Genomic DNA, 27,561 nt, shown 5'->3' with positions numbered 1-27,561 from the left:
GGTGTTCTTAAGTTTTTTCCAGGAATTTTTTTACGCAGTTGTCCTTTGTGGGGCTGTCCCAAGGGTTCTGAGTGGTTTCCTCACCTTTGCACCCCAAAATAAAAAAAATACACTTCTTTTCTCCTGCTATTCTTATGCGAATCTTTTTCTACTGTTACATTACATTGACTTTCCGCATAGGCGAAAAGTGGGTGGAATTGAATACAGAGATAAGTTTCCGACAGGGAAAAAGACGCAATTGGCGATACTTTTTCGCGGATCTCGGCTTTTGGCTTTTAATTGAATATGGCCCTAAGGGTGCTGTGTTTTATCACAGAATATGTGCTGAAATATTTTCCTTGTATTCGACAAATCATCACCAGAGTACTGAAAACAAATGTATTGATAAAAAAATGACATAACACTCCAAAATGCAGTGGATATTATTTTGAATAGTAATACAGCGCTAAACCCATTTTCCTTTAAAATGTATTATAGACATCAGTTGGTTTAAATTTCAACGCACTTTTCATCCACAATGTATAGTCTCTGGAAAGTACAAAGAGTACATCACTAAAAAATAGGTCCTTATTTTACGTTAATGTAGTTCTGTAGACTTTTTAATATCAACAATATAGTGGAATTTTGTAGAATCTTTCTAATATGTTCATTGACACACTGTACATAATCCTTATTATGTTGTCACTGCTCAGAAATCCATGTTCTCTGGGGTACATTTTTGGGTTCTGTCCTCAGGTAGTGCTCCTTTGTTGGTGCTCTCAGATGTAGATACTTCATTAGTGTCGTGAGCATTTATAGATGACTTTCTGTATTCTAAGTATTCCACCACCAGATAAAGAGTCATTCCAAGCAACATGATGGCAAGCACTACGTACAGCTTCACGGAGATACACAAAAGATTACTGTATGCAAATGCTATGACGAATCCAAGAGACTCCCAGAGGCGATAATTGGCAAAGGCAGCTTCTTTATGATCATCAAATAATACACCATAAAATGCTGTTAAAAACATAATAAAAATATTATGTAATTTACTTACAGGATATCATAATGTCAAACTGATTTGTATATACAAAAGCAAGTAGTCATTGCATGTTATTAATTGAAAATAAATGCAGATATAGCATTACGTACCGTAGCTGATTTTGGATTACTGGGAATGGGAAGAATAACTGTGCAGTATGCATTTTTATTGCAAATCATACACTCTCTGTAGTCAAAATGTCTACGTTAAGAATGTTGATACCAGAATGTCGACATGGTCTGAATGTTGACATTCATAATTTTGACATGGACATTACAGGTTTAGAGTTAGAGTTAGGCTGCAGTTAGGGGTAGGGTTCCAACAGTAGAAAGATGTGATGTTGACATACCAACTATCGACATGCACAATCAGGTGTCAACATTCTGAATGTCAACGTTTTTTACCACACCCATCAGACACCCATTCTAGAGCAACTTATTATAATAGACAACACTCATGCTTACTTTGTAGACATGGCATGCGGTCAATATTCAAATCCCGGCAATCAGAATGCCAGTGCTGGAATCCCGGCCCTGCCAGAATCCCAGCATCCCGACTGCCGGAATCCTGAACATAAGTAGCGAGGTTAGGGGGTGGGTTGGTGTTAAGGTAAGGGGATGGTTAGGGTTAGGCACTAAGGGGGGAGAGTTAGGTTTAGGGTGCGGGAAGTGGGAGGTTAGGTACTCGGGGGGAGGTCAGGTTCAGGCACCAGGGAGGGGGGGTTAGGGGTAGGGAGAGGGTTAGGATACTGATACTGACTGACAGATGTCGGTATCCAAACCTTGTCAAGAAGCCGGCGCCAGGATTCTGACCACCGAGATCCCGTGCGCCAGCATCCCGTACCCATCCCATAGACACTATCCATCATTATGCTCACACGTTTTAAAAGCATTCCAGGGTTTTTACCACCTTCCTGTCTAACTGATGGATAGCTATACTATGGAAACTACATACAGCCATTTTAAGATTTATTTATTTATTACCAGTTATATATATAGCACACACCTACTTACAGAGCATAGTTGGCCACAGTGGAGTTTACAATCTATGTTCCCTATCACATGCTCACTAAGGTTAAGTTTTTATGTTTTTGGAGCCAATTAACCTACCAGTATATTTTTGGAGTGTGGGAGGAAACCGGAATACCCGGAGAAAACCCACGCAAGCACAGGGAGAATATACAAACTCCACACAGTTAGGGCCGTGGTGGGAATCGAACCCACGACCTCAGTGCTGTGAGGCAATAAAGCTATGTATGGTCTATGTACTAAGCAGTGATAAGAGAGAGTGAAAAGTGATAAGTCTGTGATAAAGTGCCAGCCAGTCAGCTCCCAACTGTAATCTTTCAAACACAGCCTGTGAGATGGCAGTTGGGAGCTGATTGGCTGGCACCTTATCACTTACTTATCACTTTTCACTCTGTCTCTTATCACTGCTTAGTACATAGACCCCTGAGAGATGTACTCATGTAGAGTAGGTGCTAGCTAGAAATCTATATCGCCATTTATTGCTATGATACAGACTCTAGTAGCACTACCATTTACTAATCCTGGGTGTCATCTAGAGCCCCAGCAAAAGTCCTGCAACAATACAAGGTTTTATCTACTTCTCCAGAAGCCTAATGATGCCAACAATAGGTCACAGTGAAATGCGTATGAATGAATATTAACTAGTAAAGCCTCTCCAGCCTTGCAGGCCCTATTGCCGGATATAGGGTAATGCCATCCCAACATCGTGTTGCCCAGCAACAAAAAGAAAAGCTATTATTCACTTCTTAAATAGAGTTAAGTCAGTATCCACATAGAAGGCTATGAGTGCAGAGTAATGGAGAGAGAGAATTTTTAGGGGAGAAATTTGGCTTGTGTATTGTAGCACAACCATTTACGTTGTACAAAAGGATGTTAAGTTTGCACTATCTCTTATCTAGTGGAGACTAGATCTCATATCATACTTTTAAGTAGGATCTCTTTTGGGCAGCCATATTGCACTTTATTATTTCCAGTCACACTCTGAGTGATGTAAACACATAATATTGCTATCTGCAACAAGGACAGTCAGCCCATTGTGCCACACTCCCAGGATCTGCTATAATCTGCAGTATACATAATAATGATGATAAGCCTCAAGCTGTAAGAAGAAACCATGACCTGGAAACTTCACCAAAAGTATAACACCAAACAGCCAGCAAACGGAAGCAATCAGCAATCAGGACCTTCAGTGATATTGTTCAGCAGTGAACAGTGGTAATAAGGCAAGCATAGGCATTGGTCAATATTTTTTTAACCTGGTTAATATATATATATATATATATATATATATTGTATATATATATATATTAAGCACACAATAATTACTTTCTGTTGATTTGAAAGTACAAATGTATCCTTATACTCCATAGCCTCAATACGCTATATGGAACGACACATCCGGCGTGACTGATCTGGGAGATATGTAGTGTATCATCTTTTTATTCCAATTTTGCGTCTTATTCACATCGCAGACACAGCGAAACACCACACTGCAGATACTGGCCTGTGACTATAACTGCATAGAAATTAGTCACACATCAAATTGATCAGTGTAATCTTGCAAAGTAGTTTTGTCGCTTCTAATTGCTTTATTTTTGCAAGAAATACTCTTGCCGTGGCGGAGTCGCGAGGGGCTGTTTGGCCTGACTGAAGCCACAGTGTATGAGGACACATCTGCAATTTATCATTTTTTATAAACAAGTTTAACACAAACAATATATAGCTAGTTTTAATCACCCCTTATTCATCTGTATTCTTAACTTTGTTCATTTTAAATAATCATTTAAACGGACTGACCATTTAGAAGAGTCTGACAGATAGCATCTGACATGCTCCACAAAGCAGGAAATATGAAGAATACTGCAAACTGGTTATGATTAGGGCTCCAAAGCAACAGGGCAATTATACAGGAGACACTTGTAGCTGTAGCTGTTAAGAGGATAAGAAAGGATAACTTATAAGGTTGAAATAGGAACTCTCAGGTACATCAAAATCGAAGAGACACAAAGTAATTTTTTCCCTGTGCAGCCTTATTAAATATTGGAAAGTAGAGGTTTGCCTGCAAATAAGCCTCAATACTTGAAGCATTGGTTACAAAACCAATTTCATATATTTTACAACAATTTCACATAAATATAATGGGCAAAATATTTATTCATTTTTGGTCAACTGTACAATAATAGGGTATTTAGTGCCCTACCTAGCATAAAAAGGGCAATCCGTCCGGTGTACTGGGAAAGTTTTCCAAAGAGCAAGGAACAAATGGAGTTAGCTGCTCCAAAGCAAATCATCACATATCCTACAAACTGTATCCCCAACGTGCAGGTAACATAAGCCTGGAAAACAAACATTGCATTTTAGTGGCAGATAACAGAGACACTAATAATTCCATGCACTTTAAATATATGCATTTAATTCTTTATAATTCCTATATAATGTACTGTCCTCTAGGCGTAGTTGAAGATCTGGTGAGTAAAGTACTGAATTTGGCACCTAATTGACTGGATAATTCAAAGTGAGTCTTCAAGATAGCTCCAATGTGAAAGTAAACACTTTAATATTTAGTGAAAAATAAATGTTAATAGTAATAATAATATGCTTATTTGATATTTATATTCAGATTTTTGTTGTACATACTGTATTAAGTAGGAACTTTTTACAATTTTGTTAAGCGAGTTTGAGATAAATAAAACATGGTTTGAAATTTGCTGGATTTTATCCTTTTCACAGATGTCACATAAACTTGTGACTGGAATTCCCACCATTACATATAGCAACAAACAGAACAAATGTATATATTTTTTTATCATTCAATCTGTCTTACTCTTTCTGTTTTGAATTGGGGATAAACGATTAGCAAATCTATTTGTAAAATAACTATTAGCCAAAATATTTTAGCAAATTGGGGGATTTGTTAATCAATAGGTAGAATACGTATTTTCTAATACGATATTAATTACGAACAACTGTTTTTGACTTAAATGACACATTTACAGAGAGTTTCAATAATATATGGTAGTGCACTGGTAAAAGTAAAACTGTACAAATAAATACTTTAGGTAACTTATATGAATGATTTCATTTTCAGTACCTTTCACCCTATATATTTCCCTTTTTATTGAAATGAAGAGGTTTTGAATAGCACAAACTGGCCGTGGATGTACAGTAATGCTCTTTTTTCCTGTCTCTTGATTAATTAAGTCGACAGGTTATGCTGGGCACACACTTGTCGATATAATGTTCGTTCGGTCAACGAATAATATATCATGAGTTCACCGACAGGTGGTTACATCGAATATGTCTGTGCATGATGTAGTTCACAGACATATCAGTTTGACCCTGCAGCACAGCCGATGCCAATATTTCTCAAAGATATATCGGTGCATTTGCATGTTTGTAAAGGCAACCCTCCAATCGCCTGTACACTTACTGCAGAAACAGCCGACACTGACATTTCAGCTGGGCGGCCAAATTTAAATGCCCATCCAGTTGTGGTGTCTGTCTAAGCACATCGAGCAGTGTATATAAGTGTATATAGCTTACCAATCAGCCTCTCTGACAGCGGATTGAGCTGCTGACCGATCCATAGTTATAGTGTGTACCCAGCTTTAGTTACATAAGGTAAGATAAACCTTGCACCTTGTATCCTGAGTGATAGCATGCAACTGTGACATTATATAGGAAGTTTGTTATAAGTAAATACACTTGCATTACATTTTATTTACTCAGTTGAGCAATATGAAGAGATAAGGATATAATTTTGTATAACTCAAAGATAAATTAGCTAATTATACTGATTATCCATAATTTTGTCACAATTCAAACCTTGGTATAGTCACTTGCTAAGAATCCTTGCTGAAAACCACTGAACATTGTCAAAGGTATAAGGAGGCACAGCCGTATATCCTTGAGTTGATGTACGGTGCCAAGTAATGATTTCCAGATAGATGGTTTGACTTCCAGTTCATTTTTCTGTTCTTCCTTTAATTCAATTTGATCCAACAAAAATACAATAAGTAGAACAGCAAGAACCCCACAGCCTATGAAAATACACAAATAAGGACATTTTCAATTGTCTTAAAATTAGCAACATAATAATCAACATATCCATATAACTGCATGGCACCAGTGCTGAATCGGTATGATATGCCAGCTGTCAGGATGCCTCCTGTCAGAATACCGACAGTGGCATCCCGATGGTTGGTATCCCGACAGGGGTCGGGTAAGTATACTTACCCTCCCCCCCTAACCCTAACCCTAACCCTCCCTTCTTGTAACCTTAACCCTAACTCTCCCCTTTAGTTGCTGAACCAAAGTCCCCCTCCTTCGTGCCTAAACCTAACTATCCCCCCCCCAGTGGTGCCTGACCCTAACCCTACCCCTAAGGGGTGTCTAACGCTAACCTCCCCCCCAAAACCTAATGCTAACCGTGATAACTACCATAATCCTCCCCCTGGCTAAGAGGACAGGCACCCCGGACTTACCTCATTCAGGCATCCGTCCATCTGCTTTCCGGCAACGGGATTAAGATAGGCATCGGCATGTAGTGTGGGTCCCCTGTATGCAGGGAACTGTGTGCACCGCACATCCTGCACCCATTATAGATATGCCATTGATTAGTGGATAGGTTTATGTGCACACATCTGAAGTGATTGACTCAGTATCACCAACAGAAACAGTGTATCAATAAATGTTGTTTCATCATAACAATCCTTACACAACAAGCTAGAGATATCACCCACGGAAATGACAAGAATCAGCGGGCACTAACTTGGGATGTATGGGGGTATATCTGAGCAGCAGCAAACCACCAGCAGTGGGAAATGGAAACTGCTGAATTTAAGTTACACTTACATTTGGCAATGCTTGCAGTCTATATTGAGGTGTGAAGTGTGATATAAAGTACAATATTATTAACAATGTTATAATTATTGACACTAACAACTCATGCCACTCATTAGTGAACATTAAGATATACCAGGTGCATTGTACAGGAAGTAGAGATAAGCGGTTAGGTTTGGGCTGGGATCTTCTCGCCAAGTTCGGATCCCAGAATGAGGCAAAACGTCATCTTTAACAGACATCTCTGCACAAATATCAGTGAAAGATGATGTGTTGCATTGTTCTGAGATTCGAAATTGGCGGGAAGATCTGAGCCAAAACCGAACAGCTCATCTCTAACAGGAAGTATATAACTACAACTTAATGAACAACATACAACTCATCTTTTAACAGTGTTTGTTCATTCATTTACTTTATATCTTCATTATGTAATCTTCTATTTCACATCTTTAAAATAAAATTAATAAAAGGTATCTGTTTTCTAAACAAGCTGCTATTAAGCAACTGATGATTAATTATGTATTTTAACAGACTCAAGAGTCCAGTGATGTCCAATATACTGACACGTTCAGTAATGCTACATATGACTTAATCTTGGAACCATTCCTTTATTTCTCTGTTTGAGCTCTGACTTCTGATACTTTAATAATAGTGTTTCCTAATATTGCTTTAATATAAAATACATAGAAATAATTGTGTAATTCAGTAGTTTTTATTATGGCAATCCCACACTTACCGGTATAAATGCCCATCAAAGTGTAATGGAGGGTGTCTGATACACCAGAAGGTGGTGTCGTAGAGCAGCTAGATCCAGCAGAATGCGAAGGACAGTTATTTGGACCACAGTGAGAGTAACTTGCATTTTCAGATATCACTGCCATAAAACAAAAGAACAATTAACCTATAAAATCTTGCAAAAATATACTGGGTATAAGAGCCGTAGCTCACACCGATTGTACAGTATATACACCATACCTTAGATTCATAGATCACACATGGAAGGACAACAGAAGAGATACAATGATACCATTATTAAACAGCACGCACACAAACATAGTATTACAGTAATGAGAACTATATATGGGATGCAGTTATGAGACCGGCGGCTGCGATGCCGCTGGTCTCAATACATACAGTGAAATCCTGACAAGGGACTTAAGGTAGGCGTCATTATTTCCCTTGTCAGGATTTCACTGTATGCACTGTTAGGAAACAATAAACTCAAAACCTAACCCTAACCCTGCTACTCTCCCTAAAGCTAACCACCACTCCCCCGCGGCTAACGCTAAGAGAGCCCAGGGTTCACCTTGTTCAGGCTGGCGTCCGACGCCAGAACACCGAAGGATGCCAGCCGGAATAAGGTAAACCCAGGGTGCCCTTAGCGTTAACCGCATGTTTGGGGGAAGGGCTAAGTTTAAGGAGCGTAGTGGGGTTAGGGTTAGGTTGTGGGGGGGAGGTTAGGGTTAGGCACCCCTACAGGGGAGGGTTAGGGTTAGGCACCCCCAGGGAAGTTAGGGTTAGGCACCCTCCTGGGAGGGTTAGGGTTAGGCACCCCCAGTGGGAGGGTAGGGTTAGGCACCCCCAGAGGGAGGTTAGGGTTAGGCACTAGGGGGAGGTTAGGGTTAGTCACCAATAAAGCAGGGTTAGGAACAGAGGGGGGAAGGGTAGGGATAGGATACTTACCTGCCATGTTGGGTTCTTCTCCCTTCGGCCTGCCGGTGTCGGGATACTCAGCCGCCGGGATTTCATACCCATTCCCTATATATACGGGTTGGGTACGGGATGCCGGCGGTCACAATACAGACAGCGGCATCCCAACAGTCATAATCCTGACTCAACGTAGTCAATATATTCCTTAATGGTTTATTGTAATAGCCACTTAAATGTACAGTTACATGGAAAGCTACCTGAAGTATGATAATTTGGGGAAGATGTTCTAAAATCGGGAAAGTGATAAACTATGGGATGTACTTAGCAGACCGGCGGACAGCATGCCGCTGGTCTGAATCCTATTGCTGGAAGTCCGACATGGGACTAAAGATAGGCATCAAAATACCGATGCCTATCTTAATCCCGACACCTGAACTCAGACAGATGCCAGGCCGAACCACGTAAGTCTGGGGCATCTTAGCTGGTAGCCACGAGGAGGGGGGGTGGTTAGGTTTAGGTACCATAGCGAGGTTAGCATTAGGTTTTGGGGGGGGAGGTTAGGGTTAGGCACTCCTAGGGGGTGTTAGGGTTAGGCACCGCTGGGGGAGTTAGGGTTAGGCACTAAAGGGGGAGGGTTAGGCTTAGGCACCAATGGGGGGATATTTAGGATTTAGGTTCTACGGGGAGGGTTAGGGTGCGGGGTGGGGAGGGTTAGGGTTAGGCTACAAGAAGGGAGGGTTAGGGGGAGACGGGGAGGGCAAGTATACTTACAAGACCCCTGTCGGGATACCAACCATCAGGATACCAACCATCGGGATGCCGCTGTCGGTATTTTGGCAGGAGGCATCCCGACAGCTGGCAACACATACCGATTCCATACACTACCAACTACTCAGCTCCTAACTGTCATGTTACAGGCTGTGTTACAGTAAAGAGCTGATTGGTTGGTATTTTACCACTTTCCAATTTATCACTTTCCATAGCTTAGTACATCTGCCCCATCTGAAACTATCCGAACAAGTCAACAATGCACTAAAGTTATCTTTCAACCTAGCTTCTATCTGAGGAACATTGGCCTGGTCTTTTACATAAAAATGCAGACATGCTATCAAAAATGTTTGTACGGGATGTAGTTATGAAACCGGCGGCCGCGATGCCGCCAGTCTAAATCGCAATGGGGGGAAGCCTGACAAAGGACTTAAGATAGGGGTCGAAATACTGACGCCGGAATCTAGAAGGACGCCAGCCCGAATGAGGTAAGTCTGGGGCGCCCTTAGTGTTAGTCGCCAGGGGGGAGTGTTAGGTTTAGGTAACATAGCAGGGTTAACATTAGGGAGGTTTGGTTAGGTACCCCTAGGGGGAGGGTTAGGGTCATGCAACACTGGGGGGGTTAGGTTAGGCACTAAGGGGGGAGATGTGTTTGGAATAGATTCTGCTCTTACTTCTGCTGGAAAATTTCAGGGCTCTGGGGTGTATTACTTGGTAATATTAGTGCATTTCTTGCAATATAACGTTTTTAAATGTTAAATTATTCAGATGATTTACCTTAGAGGATACATTGATCAGAAGTAACAATGTTATAATATAGTAATAAAGAAAGGGCTTAAGGCTTTATGCTATTGTGGCACTCTCTTAAATCTGAAATGGCTTGCATTATATGTAATAATGGACAAAGAAATTCCAGCTATTTATAGATTTAAGTGGTAAAATTTCAACAGAAATATGGCAATATGGAAAGTTAATTATATGTTTTCTCTTCTCTATTTGAAATCAAAATATTTTTTTGTGGCTTAATCTCACTTAAGAAGTATATACTTTACATTTGTTAGGAAGGATTCGAGTGGTGTTTACAGTGGTTCAAAGAGGGCAGCAAAGAGGGGCCACAGGATCCATCCAGAACCAGTGTGGGATAGATGAGGACAAATAGCTGAGGCTGAAGCCGGGTTTTTTACATCTTCCCAGTTATTATATGCATCTGCTTACCTGGATTCTGGTAGGAGGCCAACTTCACCTGTGATCATGGTGTATTGATGTTTCAAAGGATGCTCATTATCCATCCAGGAGCACCTTTTGTGTATTGTACTGTATGTGCTTATATTAACTTGTGTTTGGAATAAATGTGTTTTATATATTAAGTATTTTCCACACAAGTATTCGTTTTACATATAGCATCAGTACTGTTTGGAAAAGGTTCCACGTGTATTTCAATGTATTCATGGTTTGACCATCTGCACTAGATCTATTTTCTTTTTCTTCCTTTTTTTTCACATATCACGATATACATTGGTAACACCTCATTACCAGTTGGAAATAAGAAGTCCAAAGATATCCGTGATATATATAAGCTAAGTATTAAATTGATTATTTTTGAGCAGGCGCTACGGAGGGATACCTGATATTTTTTGCTAATTTAAAAGTGTATTATATTACACAAAGTTAATTGATTAATAATACAGGTTGAGTCTCCCATATCCAAAATGCTTGGGACCAGGGGTATTTTGGATAACGGAATATTCCGTATTTTGGAATAATTGCATATCATAATGAAATATCTTGGGAATGGGACCCCAATATACACACAGAATGCATATATGTGTTATATGCACCTTATACACATAGCCTGCAGGCCATTTTATACAATATTTTCAATAATTTTGTGGCTCAAGCAAAGTTTGTGTACATACATGAAATAAATTTATGTTTCATTTACACCCTATACACACAGCCTGAAGGTAATTTTATACCATATTTTTAATAATTTGTGCCTTAGACAAAGTTTGTGTACATTGAACCATCAAAAATCAAAGGTTTTATTATCTTAGTCATGCCAAAATTATTCCGTAATTCGGAATATTCCGTATTTCGGAATATTTGGATATGGGAGACTCAACCTGTATCGTAATTTAGAGTAAACTTAATTAAAAAAATCAGTATCGTCAAGAATAAAATATTTTAATTATTTATGGGAAACCATTCTGTGGATTTTTCTTCTGTGCCTACCAATGCAATTTAAAATGAAATAAAATAATTATTTACATGATTTTCTTCCTTTCTTTTGTAAATTTATATAAACTTACCTTTATTTGGATTTTGTTCAAGAACTACAGATGATATTAGATTTCCCCATATTCCCGATGACTGATATATTAAAAAGAATACTCCAAAGTACTGATTCACAACATCCATTTTCTCTTTGCCCATCCTCTCTGCATACCTAATTCCAGTGGTAGTCAGATAGGTACATTTTGCAGCCCATAGTGGTCCCCCTCCAACCCCCAGGATTGCAGAGGTAATTATCAAACTGTACCTGCAGTCAGATAAAGGAAAGACAAAGTATTGCCTTAGCGTCAATATGTTTTTCTTTCATATTGTGCAGCAATAAATCTTCTCTTATTCAAGGAACTATCCAGTGCATTAAGTAATCAATCTATAATTCATGGAAATATTATTTATTTATATTAGAAATTCTTGATAGTAGAGAAGTCACTTTTTTTTTGCTAAATTGCATTAGCCAACAATATAAGATATTTTTTACACCCATGTCTGAGTCATGGCTTCATTAAAAAGATATATTCCAATATTCCAATATTGTACAAAACCATAGCAACCAATAACACATTTTCGTTGATTAAAAACTAGCCCAAAATCAAGCTCATTGCTGATTGGTTCCTAAGCTTTAGTGCAGTTCTGTGCAGTGAATAATGTTGTTAAAAAGTGTTCTACTGGAGAACACTAAAGGCTATTTCACACCAGCCGGTTTTCACCGGCCGGCAAAAAACAGGGCAAAAGCTGGTCATTTTTTTTTCAGGCACTCAGTGCCTTTCACATGCAACGGCTATGAGCCATTTTTAATGTTCTGTTTTTTTTTTCTTCATGTATTGGTCATGTGCAACAGTACAAGCCGGCCGGTGTGTGTGAAAGGAAACATTGTATCATATACTTGATTGCCCTATCAGGGACGGCATGGACACAGCACGGCAGCCGTCCTTGTCAGAGGATATTCCCGGCTGTAACACGGCGACTGTGCCATGCCTGTGCCATCTGAAATGACCCACCAGTTTCACACCGTCTGGTGTGAAATAGCCCTAAGGGGTCAATCCAATTAGGCACGAGTTTGCCTTAGTAAACTCGCAAACCGCAAACATTACACGAATGCAAGCTCCTGAGAAATGCGAGATCCAATTAGAAATGCCTATTTGCACTACTCATGGCGAGGGTGTGCACATTTTCTTTAGCATGCGACTTGGGAGAAGGCCTTGAAAAAGTGGGGTAGCCATCCTGGACAACAAAAAAGTAACAACTTTGTTAGCAGAATCATATAAAAGGCTTTTAGTGGGCATAAGGAGAGTACTGGAGGTTTTTAAACAGTTTCAAATGGCTAATTTGTGCATTTTTATAAAAAATTTAAAAAATTATTAAAAGCAAACTTTTTTAAATTTAATATCAAATGAATTAAATGAAAAATAATGATTTTGGGGAAATTTGAGGCCACTTTTTTTAACACCCAAAAATGACATGTAATTATTGAACCAATTAAGCTAATTGAAAATTTCTAAATGCCTAATTAGTCATTAGGGATGGGGAAGCTTCTGTTGTGAGTCACAACATTTTTACCTTAAAATAAAGTTTTACCCTACCATGTCAGACCTTCAGGGGGGTGCGTACAAAAAATATGATTTTTCTGTGTTTGAAAATGGATTGCAACTGGAATTCACAGTGCGAGTTTGCTGTGAGAACTGCTTGCAAAAGCCAATTCGCTCCTAAATGGATACAGAAAAATTTTAACTTTAGCACTACTTGTACCTACTGGTTCTAAAGCAGCCACTGGGTACAGAACATATTATATTGGTTTGTAATGGGAGAGGATATAGGAAGTGCTCATTGGAAGAGTGAATATGAGTTTATTTTCTTTTACAACTTTTCTAAGCCCAACAATGTTTATTCAGCATGTCTGTAACACATATAGATGTTTATGGTAAAGAGTGAGAGAGAATATGAGTAGTCGGTTGTACCTTATATTTATAATATTTGTAGGTGTGAAAAAAGAGCAGGGAGTATTCCACACAGGATACCAAGTAATATGCAAAGTTTATCTCTATCACCCAAATGATTATTAATTAAGATGATGGTTCTTCAGAAATATTACAAAATGGTAGTGCTCCGTAGGGTTAATATATGAATATATCAAAAGACAAGGGACAGAAAAAGAAGGGTATCTGTGGTACACATACTCAAATATATCAATTGTAAATGTTATATTTAAAAATGTAAAACAAAAAGGTATTTGGTAAAAATGTAAGAGTCTAGAGCAATGTTCAAGTCATTCAAAAATAGGAAATATGAATAACAGCCTTTGTGTTGCTGCCTAATCTGTAGAGGTGAAAAATTATCTTAATAAGTCAAATAAATAGTTTTCACTACAATAGTAATTCCGGCATAACAATTTCCTAGTTGCACAGAGGACATAATATTTTTGTGGATTTTAATAAAATGTAAAACTCCATTCACTCCCAACAATAATACAATGTCTTCAGTGTTATATTAGTAGTGGCTGTATCCAATCCAAAGAGACAAAATTCACCACCAATTCCACAATACACAAATAGAGAAATGATGGAATTGGGTATTGGGGGGATGTAGTTATGTTACCGGGTGTCGGGATGCAGGCGCTATGAATGCCAGCACCGGAATCTCAACTCCAGTAACAATCTTGGCGCCAGCATCCTAACCGCCGACATGCCGGTGGCAAGTATTGGGGTTAGAGGGAGGGTTAGGGTTTGGTACTAGGAGGGGAGGTTAGGTTTAGGCTGTGTGGGGAGGTTAGTTTAGGCTGTGTGGGGGGAGGGTTAGATTTAGGGGTTGGGGTTGGATGCTTACCGATAGTTGTCGGGGATCCTAACCCTATCTATCATGCTGCCATCGGGATTCTGACCTCTGGGATTCTGAGCTCCAGCATCCTGTACCCAACCCTGTATGGGTTAACTGATATATATTGTAGCCAAGTATGTGGCATACACTGTGCCATCATTTGCTGTCCAGTATGAGAACGGCTTGAATGACGTTTTTTTGTGTTAATAACTTATTTGACTTGTTAAGATAAAAATATTTCACTTCTCTAGATTATAATACAGGGAAGTGGAAATGGATCAGTTGCACAGAAATGATGTTACATTTGAAGGCTACTAATCATTCTGTGTAGTATTCATCGTATAACACGTATATAGATGTTATTGTTTGGAATTTTCAGTTGATCTCCCTTATGGAGATTGGTTCACTTACATTATAATTTCTTCAGTTATATATAAATAAATTTAATTTGATAGGTGTGTATAAGGCCATTTCTATTTAATGAATATCAATAAAATGTAATTGAATTTTAGATATCTATTTCTACATGTGGAAGTGTGCCCCAATTTTGGAGTCTTTCTCTTTCTTCTTACCTCTCTAGATTAGGCAGACACACAAATAGTTTGCAAGGCTGTTCATTTTATTTCCATTTTTTATGAATATCTAATAAAAGTAAATTTTTCAAAATTAAGTTTACTATTGATTTATATGTATTTCCCAGATGGAGCTGTTTTTCTGTCCTTTATCTTTTGATATCTCTGTAGGTGTGCCAGGAATAATAACCGTGGCAAGCACACACATCCCTGTGGAAAAAACATGATGTGGCCGCCCACCACTACCCCAAAAGTCTCCCTGGCGGGGCTGGAGGACAAGGTACTGCCAGCAGTCTGCAGCCAGACGCTGCACACATGTGCAAGACCTGCCTTGGGCACGCATTAGTATCTGCCGGGCCCAGGAGATGCTTGCTGATGCTGAGTCAGAGAGGAAACTGACTGAGCAGTGGAGTGGGGGCGAGGCCTGGCTGTCTGTGATGACTCCTTGGATAATTATGCCAGTGATCTGAGGAGTCTGAAGTAAGCTGAGATGTCTGCTTCAGTCTCCCCTGATCACTGGCTGAGAGCCGATGAGTCATCAGGAAGCTCTGCCCCGTCCCCAGTCAGTGCAGTGTTTTCTGCTTCTCCAGGTACCACAACCAGCTTCAGGAATGATGACAGCACTGCAGAGGAGTCAATGCCAGGGAGCAGGACTGGCCAGCATTGTTATAGGTAAGTGGTGGAGGTGGGGCACAGTGTGGGTGAGAGGAGGGGGCACAGTGTAGCTGAGATGAGGTAAGGGGGGTACAGTGTGGGTGACATCAGGGGGCACAGTGTGGGTGACATCAGGGGGCACAATATGGGTGACATGAGGGAAAGGGGAACACAGTGTGGGTGAAATGAGGGGGCACAATGTGGGTGAGATGAGGGAAGGGGGAGCACAGTGTGGGCGAAATGAGGGGGCACAGTGTGGGTGAGATGAGGGAAGGGGGAACACAGTGTAGATGAAATGAGGGGGCACAGTGTGGGTGAGATGAGGGAAGGGGGAGCACAGTGTGGGTGAAATGAGGGGGCACAGTGTGGGTGAGAAGAGGGAAGGGGGAGCACAGTGTGTGTGCAAAATGAGGGGGCGCTGTGTAGGTGAGATGTGGGAAAGGGGAACACAGTGTGGGCAAAATGAGGGGGCACAGTGTGGGTGTGATGAGGGAAGGTGGAGCACAGTGTGGGTGACATGAGGGGGCACAGTGTGGGTCAGAAGAGGGAAAGGGGAACCAACTGTGTGCCCATAGAAGTTACTGCTGGTATCCCCTTTGCTACAGAAAAATGTAATTATTGGGCCCCTTAGTACTTGTCTGGTGATGTTGGAATGTGGCAAACATTGAAAATTTGCCTCAGAATAGGGGTGAGAAAACCTTCAGTAGCTAAGGGGTTAATCCCACCAGATTTGGCAAGCAGAGGGTCAGAAGTGTTAGCTCAGGAGATGGTAAATGCTGCCAGTGGCAAACGCAGCATTTCTAGAGGGGGGGTTTCCAAATGCTTGGTTTTAGAGCAAGTGTGGCCAATCCATGGAGAGGGCATAATTAGCACTTATCCAGCTTTAATATGCGTCATACACAGTGCATTGTGTGTCATAATTCCAACATTTACAGGACCAGCGATCACAGTAAGCCATTAGATGCGGCCATCCTCCCTGAGCTGAAAGTTTTTATTTAAGATGTGGGCACCATTCCAGAGCATTGGTGCAAGTTTGGGAGTTTGGAGGAGCAGCAGAAGAACCTAGTATGGTATACAATCGGGAAGCCAGCTGCAAAAATCCTGACAGCCGGCTTCCCGACTGCTTTATCCCAGCGTAGAATAAATGACCGGCTTCTATATCTAGACGCCTGTCATTTCCCCGACGCCGGGAGACCGGCGCCCGGCATCCCAATTGAAGAGATGCCGGTCACCCAGCAGGTGCACATGTGTATTCATTACTCACAGACACATTTTAAAAGGTCCACAGGTGAAGCTAAATATTTCACTTGATTCAGTGTGGAGACATGGAAAACATGCACCATTTGGGGTCCTGAGGACCGAGTTTGAGAACCTGTGGTCTAGTGTGTGGCCAGCTTAAGTGCCTGTTTTCCAGATCTCCTAGTTGGTGCACAGGTGTATTTATTACTAGCTGAAACATGTTAAAAGATCCACAGGTGTTGCTAATTATTTCATTTGTGATACTGAGAAGAACATGCAGCACTAGTAACATTCTATAATATTGCTATTTCTATGGTGGTCATGGTGTGGGCTGGCGAAGGGGGTTTCCAGGCAACCGTAACTCCCAACTCCCCCCCCCCACACACACACACACATACACAACCCCCCTTGATTTTCCTTTGGCTACTGTATTATTTATAGTAACTGTCAATGCAGCCAAGCTCATGTTTTCTTTTTATGAAACATCATAGCCACCATCAATGTTAGAAGTAGCTTAGACTGAATCACAATGTTTGTACTTGTCAGGAAACGTGACAAAAACATGCAAATAACATGTATTGGGGACAAAATAAGTCACTATATTATTAAACTTAGTTCTTGAGACTGTATGGCAAATTTTGGCAGTGCTTGTAGGTTCCTGCTGCACTAAACACACACATATTCTAACAAGCTATCCTGTAGAGATACACACATTGGCTTCTACTTGGGATTGGCTGTATGTTTGACCACTTTCATTTTGCTCTTCCTGGATTTTGAAAAATAATATGAAAGGAAGCCAAAATCCAACACAACGTGTGTATGATGGGTATTATTCTGATATAGTCAACTTAATATTGTGGGTATAGGACTTTATTTTGTCAAGGGTGCGATTTCGATGAGTTAGCACATATTTATAAAACAGCAATAGTTTAAAAGGCAAACCAACTTGGTTTTGCCTTTTCATTTATTTCTGCTTTAAAAATATGGGCTAACTTGCCAGTTTTCCCTTTTAATTGGCCCATAGGAACCAGCTTCTAATTATCATTTACCTAGCACAGTCTTTACAATAACATTTAGAAGCTTAATGGTTGCTATGGGCAACTGCTCAATTTTATCTCTCTCAAAGGTTTGATACTGTACATCTCTCCTTCAGTGTTTTAGGTGGCCTTTACACCATGGGATCCTAGGCAACCAGCTAGGTTGGCATAGTAATAGAGCCAGTCCTCATCATAGTTCATGTACAATCCTTGCCTTGGTATTACCACCACATATAATATAGCAACATTTTATAACGTAAAACAGATATAAGTACCAGTTTGGTTTGAAATTCCCAATGGAGTAGGTGATATAACAGCACATTGAGGCGACAATTGTCCATTTGCAACCAATTTTCTTAATAATGATGGGTGGGAGAAATAGTGAAGAAACAATCAGACATCCATAGACTACACTCAATGATGCAACACCCAGGCCTTTCTCAGGGTTCAGACTGCTCTGTAATGCAAAAAATATATATTTTACAAAAGTATCTGCATACATATGTTTAAGTCAAACCCAAAAACCAAATAATGCAAAACATAATTTATTGCAATGCACCTGTATAAAAAGAAGGAAGCACTGTCAAAAAACAATGTGGAAAAAAACTTGGGTTGATTAACCTCTTAACTGATTAATTTTTTTTCTAAAAACCACTCAGAATTGTCATTTCAACTTGTCCAAAATGATTTCATAAAAAAAAAAAAAGGTTTTTATTTTAGATATGTAAAAATTAGTATTTTTCTTTTCAGACATCGGATCACCACCATCGGAACATTGGGAACATCAGAAACATCAAAACCATCGCGGCCTGCGCCCTGTGTCTGTGTGAGTGGTTTTATGTTCTGCGTAATGAACTGAGGCCCTCATTCAGAGCCGTTCGCTATTTGTGGTCGCTCGTTTAAAAACAAGGGGTGGCTATTCAAATGATCCGTACGCACATTGTAGTCTGTTCACACCTCTAAGTCTGAACGAGCGAGCAAAACATACGCTCGTTTATTTGTTAAAAACGCCCCCTGGCCGCTCGCATCCTACGTCATGTCCGCTATTTATTAGATTAATCGAGTACATCGACCAGCGTATGAACTGCTCGCTATTCTTGTGGTTGGTGTTTGCTACCACAAATTTGCGAGCAGTTCTGGCTAAAAAATAACCCAGTGACGTGGTCACTGACGCTGCTGTTTTAAATATGCACACCCATAAAACGCCCGTTTTGACCTTTAAGCACGCCTGCGTTCGGATCTCCACTCCCCATTTTCAAGCACCTTCCCCTGTTACCACCCACATACGCCTCATTCTGTCACTCAAAATAGTAGGCACTCGCTATATTGCGTACCAACGATTTTCGGCCGCACTGACTGGTTCGCGCATGCGTACTAAAAACCGTACGCATGCGCAGATGTGCAAACATCGCTCGGAACGAGCGTACTGCCGCTAACGAGCGGCTCTGAATGAGGGCCTGAGTGCCTGATTCAGACCCGCTCACAAAATGCGATCGCTCACTTGCAGAAAGGGGCCAGATATTTAAATTAAGCGCTCGCACTGCGTTGCGTAAGGACGCCCACTGTGTGTTAGCGAGCTACGGCGCTCGCAAGTGTCTGAAGAGGCCCCATTGCCACTCGCAACACACGTCATCTCCGGGAAATGTATGATTAATTGGGATCATCGTGAGCCATCGGAGCTGCTCGCACCCCTTGGGGTCGCCTTAACCTGCCACAAGCACAGCGATCAGCGCGGGCTGAGATACATGCAGGTGATGTGTACAATGATGCTACTGTGCTAATTATGCACACCCTTTAAACGCCGTTTTGGCGGGCAGACACGCCTGCATTTGCAACACCACTCCCCCGTTCACATGCACCTTCCCCTGTTACCACCCACAAACGGCAAGCAGCGACCTTATAGTGTTAAAACAAATACACCGCCGACGCTGTGTTTGTTTTAGTGTGTTGTGTCAATGCGGACCACACGTGCCCTGGACTGTGGCCAGTGGCCGGCAGCACCCCCTGTGCTGCTGTGTCTGACGGGGCCTAAGGGCACGCACCCTGCTCAACCCCCCCACGTTACGCCATTGGGCCAGGCTTGCCTACCCTCCCGATTTGGCCGGGAGCCTCCCGCAAGCCTCCCGCAAGCCGCCATCCCTCCCTACCCCCCCACACAGTTACTAGCACGACCCCCGCAGCGGGGGGCCCGGTGACGTGATTCGCGCTGAATCGCGTCATCGTAGCCCCGCCCCCTGCTTTACAATGCCGTTGACTCCGGCATTGTGAAGAGGGGGCGGAGCCGCGATGATGCAATCTCGCGGCCACGCCCCTGACCCCCACTGGCCACGCCCCCCGCTGTAAGCTGACATTCAGCCCCCTCCCGGAAGGAGGGAGCTGAATGTCGGCAAGTATGCATTGGGCACCAGCTACACTTTAGGGGGTGAGGGGGGAGGGTTAATTTACTTTTTCCCAGTGGCAGCTAATCTCTGCAGCCGCTGGGTGGGTGGTCCTGCTGTGCTGACCAATCAGCAGTGATCGGCAGCACGGCAGACACTGGGGGAGGATGCAGGCAAGCAGAAGGACTGGAAGGTCTCTCTGAGAGCAGCAGCTATGGGAAGATTCTCTTCCTGCAGCCGCCCAGACTGTTTATCTGACTGATCGCACTATTGCAACCAGATCAAATAACGCACAGCCTCGTGTGGTCGGAAAGACGCGACCATGCCAGGCAAGTGGTTAAGTGGAATAATAGAAGTTAAGTTCAATCATTTTGCAAGGAGTACAAACAGTATAAAAAAAATACAAACGTTTACATACTTTTGTATGCTCCATTTGCTGAATACACTGGGATTGCTGATGGGTTTCAAAGCCAAAATCTGCACTCTACCATTGCCTCTCACTCAGATCCCAGAGAAAGAGGAGACTGGAGTGTGGAGTGGGGCATTTATATAGCGTTTCTGCAATATTTTAACATTTTAACAAACAATAATAAACAAGACTACAGATGTGACCTTTTCATCTTGATAGTTCTTTTTATAACTATTGGTATGTTCAGCAATATATACATAGTATAAATATCTCTTCTGACTTTGTTACATGTCCATATTTGTTTCATATTGACTATGTGGCTTTTTACAGTCTCTGACTTTTTACAGGTACAGAATCGTCAATAAAAGTTACGTTTTATAAATCACTTTTTCTAAGAGTGCCCTTGGAAGAAAGTATTATTTTCCCTCTCTTTGTTTTTGCTCCTTTACCATTTAACCAGGGGTGCACTATCAGTTTTTAGGGCCATTTAACTTAATTTAACTTAAGATTCCAAAGGCCAGTCATATTGTTCTGTCCGGTGATGGGGCAGACTAGGGGCACACCTGTACTGGGCCCGGAGATTCTAGGGGCCCACAGACAAACCTAACTGTTACTGATGCCTGCTCTGCTGCAGTGATGCAGGGTGCACTGCAGGCATGTACGGGCCCTGTCACTGCATAGTCCATCACAGGCTCAGTGGTGGAAAGTCCGGCGGTGCAACCCGTGCATTGCACCAGGGCCCACAGTAATGAGGGTGTCTGCAGCCGCATTCACAACAGTACTAATAATAAGTCAGACTGACTCATTACAGTAACAAAGGCGGTCCGACCCCCCTCCTCCCCTCCCCTCTTTTCCCCTCCCATCTTCTCCCTTCCCCTCCACTTACCTTCTCTCTGAAACTGCTGTTGCTGGGAGCCTGACATCACACTCAAGTGACCAGCCCCGATGCAAAGACCAGTTGAGAGGAGTCTGTGTTCCTAGCTTAGCTACAGTCAGGCATGTGGGTCCTGATCTCTCATTTCTCATTGGGCTCTGGCTTTGCTCTGCTGTGTCGGCCAGGAGAAGTTACCTGCTGCAGGTAGCATCTCTGCAAATGGACTGGGTGAAAGGTCAGTTCCTTACTAACAGTATACTTTCTCTCTCTCTCTCTCTCTCTCTCTCTCTCTCATCCTCTCTTTTCTTACTGTCTCCCCCACTGATATTTTCCCTTCATGCCCCAGTAAACCCTCCCAACCCAATGAGCCCCCTCTACACCCTCCTACAGAGGCTTCACTTATCCTCTGCCCTAACCTTCACCCGCTGCCTCTTCCCATCACCCTCACCCTCTTCCAGCACCCTCTGCCTCTCACCCTCTGCCTTTCCCTGTCACCCACTGCCTCTCCCTGTCACCCTCTGCTTGTCACCCTCTACCTCTCCCTGTCACCCTCTCCCTTTTCAACCTTACCCTGTCACCCTCTATTTTTCCCAATTACCCTCTGGTTGTCACCCTCTACCTCTCCCTGTTACCTTCTTTCTGTCATCCTTTCCCTGTCATCCAATGCTTCTCCCCATCACCCTACGTCTCTCCCCATCACATTGTCTCTGGTAAAACCTCTGCTATATGTCACATTGGTTATATTCCTTCGCAAACAGGCATATTCCGAACCATGTGATTTCCCCCGTGAAAACTGAATACCAACTGCAGTCCTAGGGAGGAACAACTTCTTCAAAGGTTCCACATTGCAGAGAAAACATATATAGGTAAGGCAGACTCTCAAACGACTGGCCTGTACCTGCCAGGGACCTGGGGATGGGGGGGCCCCTAATAATAGTGTGTAATGGGCCCCGTTGTTTCTGTTGCCGGTCCTGGTTCCGACAGATGTTTTGGTCTTTGATTTATGTCTTACTATACTTATTTTTATCACTATTATTGTATATGAAATCAATCCAGTATGGTAACCTCTCCCCTGTGTGTTCTCCAAACAGCCAAAGAAGCAAGAGGGCTCTGCTCACAAGTTTACAATCTATAGGCAATATTACCATATTTACTTACCAAAATATTTCTGCAGGAAATCTTGGAAAACAGACATTTTCTGGGGATACTCAGCACTACAGTATTAAGTATACCCAGAATGTGTACCCACTCAACAAATATAGGGGACTACTGCTGCAGTCCCACATTTTTTATAATAATAGCAATCCTCATACACGTAGGTTTCATCCTCCTGCTGAAACTATCATAGATAGTGAAATGCGTTAAGAATGTAAGAGTAGATGTTGTATATGCTGGTACCTCTACCACGGCCATGGACATTGGGCAAACTGAGACTGCTTACCACTGACTGCTGATGGCTCCCCTCCAGCAACGTGTAAATTACCGGCAACATGCTGCACACACAGAGCTTTACACTGAGCAGCTGCTACAGCTTACAAGTCTAAATATAGAAAATACTGTCTCCATGTCCTTGGAGGATTTGTACTCAGGACATATCAGTTAGAACTTTGAAGTTTTTGCAAGATTATAATTTACCTTTTTGTTATTGCTCATAATAAATATATTCATCATTAATGTATTGAAGCTTTAGGTGCTATCTTCACTCTTTTTTATTACTTAGGTCTTTGCCTTTTAGGGTGTCAGCTGCCCCATTTTCCTCATTTACTATACAGGCTTCTCTACTTTCTCATTAGGTTTCTATGGGGGCTGCTAAACTGAGAAATTTACCAGCCATTCTGGAGCATTCTTCTGATGGTGTTAGCCCATAGTAGCCTAGGGGCTACTGTATCACATTTTCTTATGGAGAGATCCTCCAGATCACTTCACACCGGCTCATACTGGTGCATGAGCAGCATTTGCGGGCACACATGTGCATTAGACTCCCGTCAGAGTACGTCAGAACACACACAAAGAATTTCTACAACAGTGCCCCAGAGGGCACCTCATTCTTTTACTTTATCCATAACTGACTAGCGGTTGGGATATCTCTATATGTGGAGCAGTTAGGGACACCACATATAGAATTGCAGTGCGCTGTATTCTATTTAGTAATCAGACTCACCTGGTCTATACCTGGAAGTAAAGTGGTGGCAATGGCTATCACTTTGCTTCTAACTCATCTATAGGACAGGGCATTTTCTCATTCTCTATCCTGGCACCTCAACTACTGTACGATAAATGCAGTCAAAAATATTTCTTTTCACATTGTGATTTTGGGTGATATTATTACATGACAAATGCATTAAAAATGTGGCATATAAAGTCGTCACATGCGGTTATGTAATATTCTGCATCCTGTACAGTTCTTTTTTAATTGACAGATGATATCCCATAGTTCACTCAAAACAGTTGAGCTGGACTTGGATTGTTCACTTGTAGAAATGAATTGCAATATCCAAAGATGACAAATAGAAATTGGAGGGTATTCCAGTGGTAAAAAAATGTCAATAATTTTCAATAAAGGTTAATAATTTTGTCTGTATTACAAATGACACACAGATTGTTTCAGATAGTTATTGCGAAACAGTACGCTCTTAAGTTGAACTCATAATTGTTTGTTTGTCTGCGGACAAAAATAAATAAAAACTAAAAAAATTGCTTTCATAAATATTCAAACCCTGCAGACTACTACTTGGAAAAACCCACATTTTGCTGCAACAACAAATTCAAGTATGTTAGTATGTTAGAGTAAGTTGTTACTAAGTTTGCATATTGCTTGAGATCATTTTTACCTATTCTTAATTATGGATTTAATCCAGGTTGTTGTGGTTAGTTGGATGACGCTTGTGGACTGCAATTTTCAAATATTGCCACAAATTCTTATTTGGTTTGAAATCTGGACTTTGACTTGGCCATTGTAGAACATTTTTGTTGTTCGACCACAGCTTTAGAGCCCCATTTAAGAACATACCTAAATACCAGTGGCATATTTCATTTAGTACACTGACATTCAACATTACTTACGTCTCCAATGAGGTCTGGCATGGTCCAGAGATGATCCCCCTTCTCAGCTGCGTCTTCTGCTCTGTTGCTGGCAGCCTGTTGCTGGCAGTGACAGGTTGCTATGCGCATGACACTTTCAGCCGGTGGGGACCCGCCAGTGCCTAGAAGGCTTTGCTGAAGCTGGGAAGGCTGCTGTTGGGTGTCTTTCTTGCCACATATAGATGTCATAAGCGATACAGTAACAAACAGTTGTAATCTTAGATTACAGCTGTTTGTTAAATATTGAAAGGAGAACATAACCCCTTTAGTGAGTGTATAGTTTTTTAGTAGACTGAAGTAAGTTGTCTTGCAGTATGTATTTTGCACATTCTATAATCCTTAAATTTAACAAGATGCCCAGTCTCTGCTGAGGAAAAGTATTCCCACAATATGATGCTGCCACCTGCAAACTTCTCTGTCGGGATGGTGTTTTCTGAGGAATGGGCAGTGTTAGGTTTGTGCCACACATAGTGTGTTGAATTAGACATTTTTCAGTCTCATCAGCCCACAAAACCCATATTTTTGTTGCCTCTCTATGATGTTTTCTGGCAAATCCCAGACTAGCTTTGATGTATTTTTACTTAATGTAATGGGTTCCTTCTAGCCACTCTTGCAGAGCTCTTGATATAGCTGGCTGGTGCACCTTCACTCCAGTCCAGCCACTGAACTCTGTTGTTCCTTAAAAGTGATAGTTGGGCCCTCTTTGGCGTCTCCCTCAGAGACTGGGTAGTATGGAGCAACTTCCATTTCCTCACAATTGACCCAATAGTGCTCACTGGGATATCTGTGCACTTGGATAATATTTTGAAGCCTTTTTCTAACTAGTGCATGTTTATAATTTTATATTTAATTTTCAAAGAATACTCTTTGGTCTTCATATTCGCAGCTTTTTAAACTAGGGGTCATTTATACATATGAGCTGACCATTGTTTTAATGATTTACAGGTAGTGAGAGCCTATTGTTAGGACATCTTTATAAACTTGGAGCTTTCACAGCACGCAGATTGAATATTTAACCAAGATTTTTTAAATTAAAAAAATAAATAAAAACAATTTGCAGATACATATTAAATTATCAATTTGAAAATGTACTTTAGGAGCCTATTGTTTTACAAATAAATACTATCTGGAACAATCTGTCTAGGGGGGTATCCACTAGACGATAAAGTTGAACGATTGAACGATAATGATAAAATCGTTCGATAATCGTTCGATAATCATTTGAACATCATTTGAACATCGTTTGCAAATCGTGCAGTAATTGTTTCTAACGATGTACAATGCACGCTCCCGCTGGTCGTTTGATCGTCTCCTCCATCGACTGAACATGCAGGTCAATTTCACTTGATTGCTTACAAATCGTTTACACATCGTTCACGCTGAACGATCAAACGATGAACCACTGTCTGCCCACTATAGCTGAAAGCTCTCAATCACAGATTAAAACAACATAGTTTATTGTTAGATCTTTTGCAAATCGTTTGCAAATCTTTTGCAAATTGTTCAGAGTGGAAAATCATATTTCAAGGGAAACTTCAAGGGAAAATCGTTAAGAGGTTGGACAGGGATAAAATCGTCTAGTGGATGCCCCCCATAAGTGTCATTTGTAATGCAGACAATCAGTTGACATTTTAGAGGTTAAATATTTTGCGTCACTGTATATATAACATAGGTATCTTATTTATCAAAATATTGTTATTGCAGCAAAAGGTGGTTCAACCAAATATTTTTCTCAGTAGGGGTTGAACACCGGATAATAGTTGGTAAGGGGTCACATCATTTGAAAGCAGGGACTCATTCAATAGTGGTTGCCCCCACATGTACATTTGCTCTTCTTGGGATAATAGGACACATGTACTATCCTTCCCCAGCTATGAAAAAAAGTACAGGTATGCTTTCCCTAGTCCAGGGTAGTATTGCCTGATGATCGAGAAGTTCATCAAAAAATAAAGGCTAAATATGTGGTTTCAAAGAGGAGACTCCCCTCTTTCAAATGATGCTGCCCATGCATGTGTTGTTAATGTTACTCATATGGCGGCATTAGGGGACAATTGGCACCCTACCCCATCTATGGAAAACTTATGTTTTGGTGGAGATTTCCCCCATCCCTGGACTTCATGTTTTTTTTCTACAGTGTGATCACCAGATATTAATTTGTTATGGTTGTCCCCATCTCACTATGGAGCAGATGTATGAAGCTCTGGGAAGTGATAAAGTGGAGAGTGATAAACGACCAACCAATCAGCTCCCAACTGTTATTTTGCAAACACAGCCTGTAACATGACAGTTGGGAGCTGAGTGGATGGCCATTTATCACTCTCCACTTTTACACTTTCCAGAGCTTCATACATCTGCCCATATGTGACAGGGTTTTGGAGATAGAGAAACTGTTTTATTCCTTTAAGCTGACGTTGACATGCATGCGGTGCTGTTGTCACTGCTCAGAGACCGCTGCCTGAGACTCCCTGCCAGTGTTTAGTGCAAGTGGGGAGGTGGGAATAGCCATTTGCAGCGAAGGGGTTAAGCACCTCGGACATGTCTCCTTATCTGCCAGTGTTCCATCTAACGTAGAGAACAATCATGATCACAGTAAGGCTCATCATCTTCCTTCCAGTTTTCACACAGGCCATTTTTAAATAGCTGCTTTGCATTAAAAAATTACAACAAAACATAAAATCATAAAATACAGTACATCATATAAGAATATCAACACTAATGTGGCTGTTAATAAGTATAACAAATAACACTATATGACAAATCTCTAACACATAAAATAGTAGAAATACAGTATGTGATATTATAAAGTACATATTACCTGTAATGTCTGTAATCCTCCATAGGCTGTAAAGAGCAGCAGAAATCCAAAAGAAACAATTATAATATTTTTAAGATGTTTTATTTCCAT

The 27,561-nt window shown here is 41.3% G+C and overlaps 1 protein-coding gene across 1 annotated transcript; it reads right to left on the bottom strand.

The window, feature by feature from the left end:
- Positions 1 to 542: 542 nt before the first annotated feature.
- Positions 543 to 27,561, bottom strand: LOC148503966 (N-acetylglucosamine transporter UNC93A-like). Its single transcript, XM_088448944.1, has 8 exons — positions 27,472 to 27,561; positions 18,190 to 18,371; positions 11,622 to 11,851; positions 7,631 to 7,768; positions 5,878 to 6,092; positions 4,253 to 4,388; positions 3,850 to 3,981; positions 543 to 999 (listed from the first exon to the last, which is right to left on the bottom strand). The coding sequence occupies exons 1-8, from the start codon at positions 27,559 to 27,561 to the stop codon at positions 689 to 691; spliced, it is 1,434 nt and encodes a 477-aa protein (XP_088305070.1). The 3' UTR covers positions 543 to 688.

Source organism: Taudactylus pleione, unplaced genomic scaffold, assembly GCF_031769625.1.
Source record: "Taudactylus pleione unplaced genomic scaffold, aTauple2 ptg000473l, whole genome shotgun sequence".
Taxonomy (NCBI): domain Eukaryota; kingdom Metazoa; phylum Chordata; class Amphibia; order Anura; family Myobatrachidae; genus Taudactylus; species Taudactylus pleione.
The sequence above is the reverse complement of the archived record's forward strand: the minus strand, read 5'-3'. Positions and strand labels throughout refer to the sequence as shown.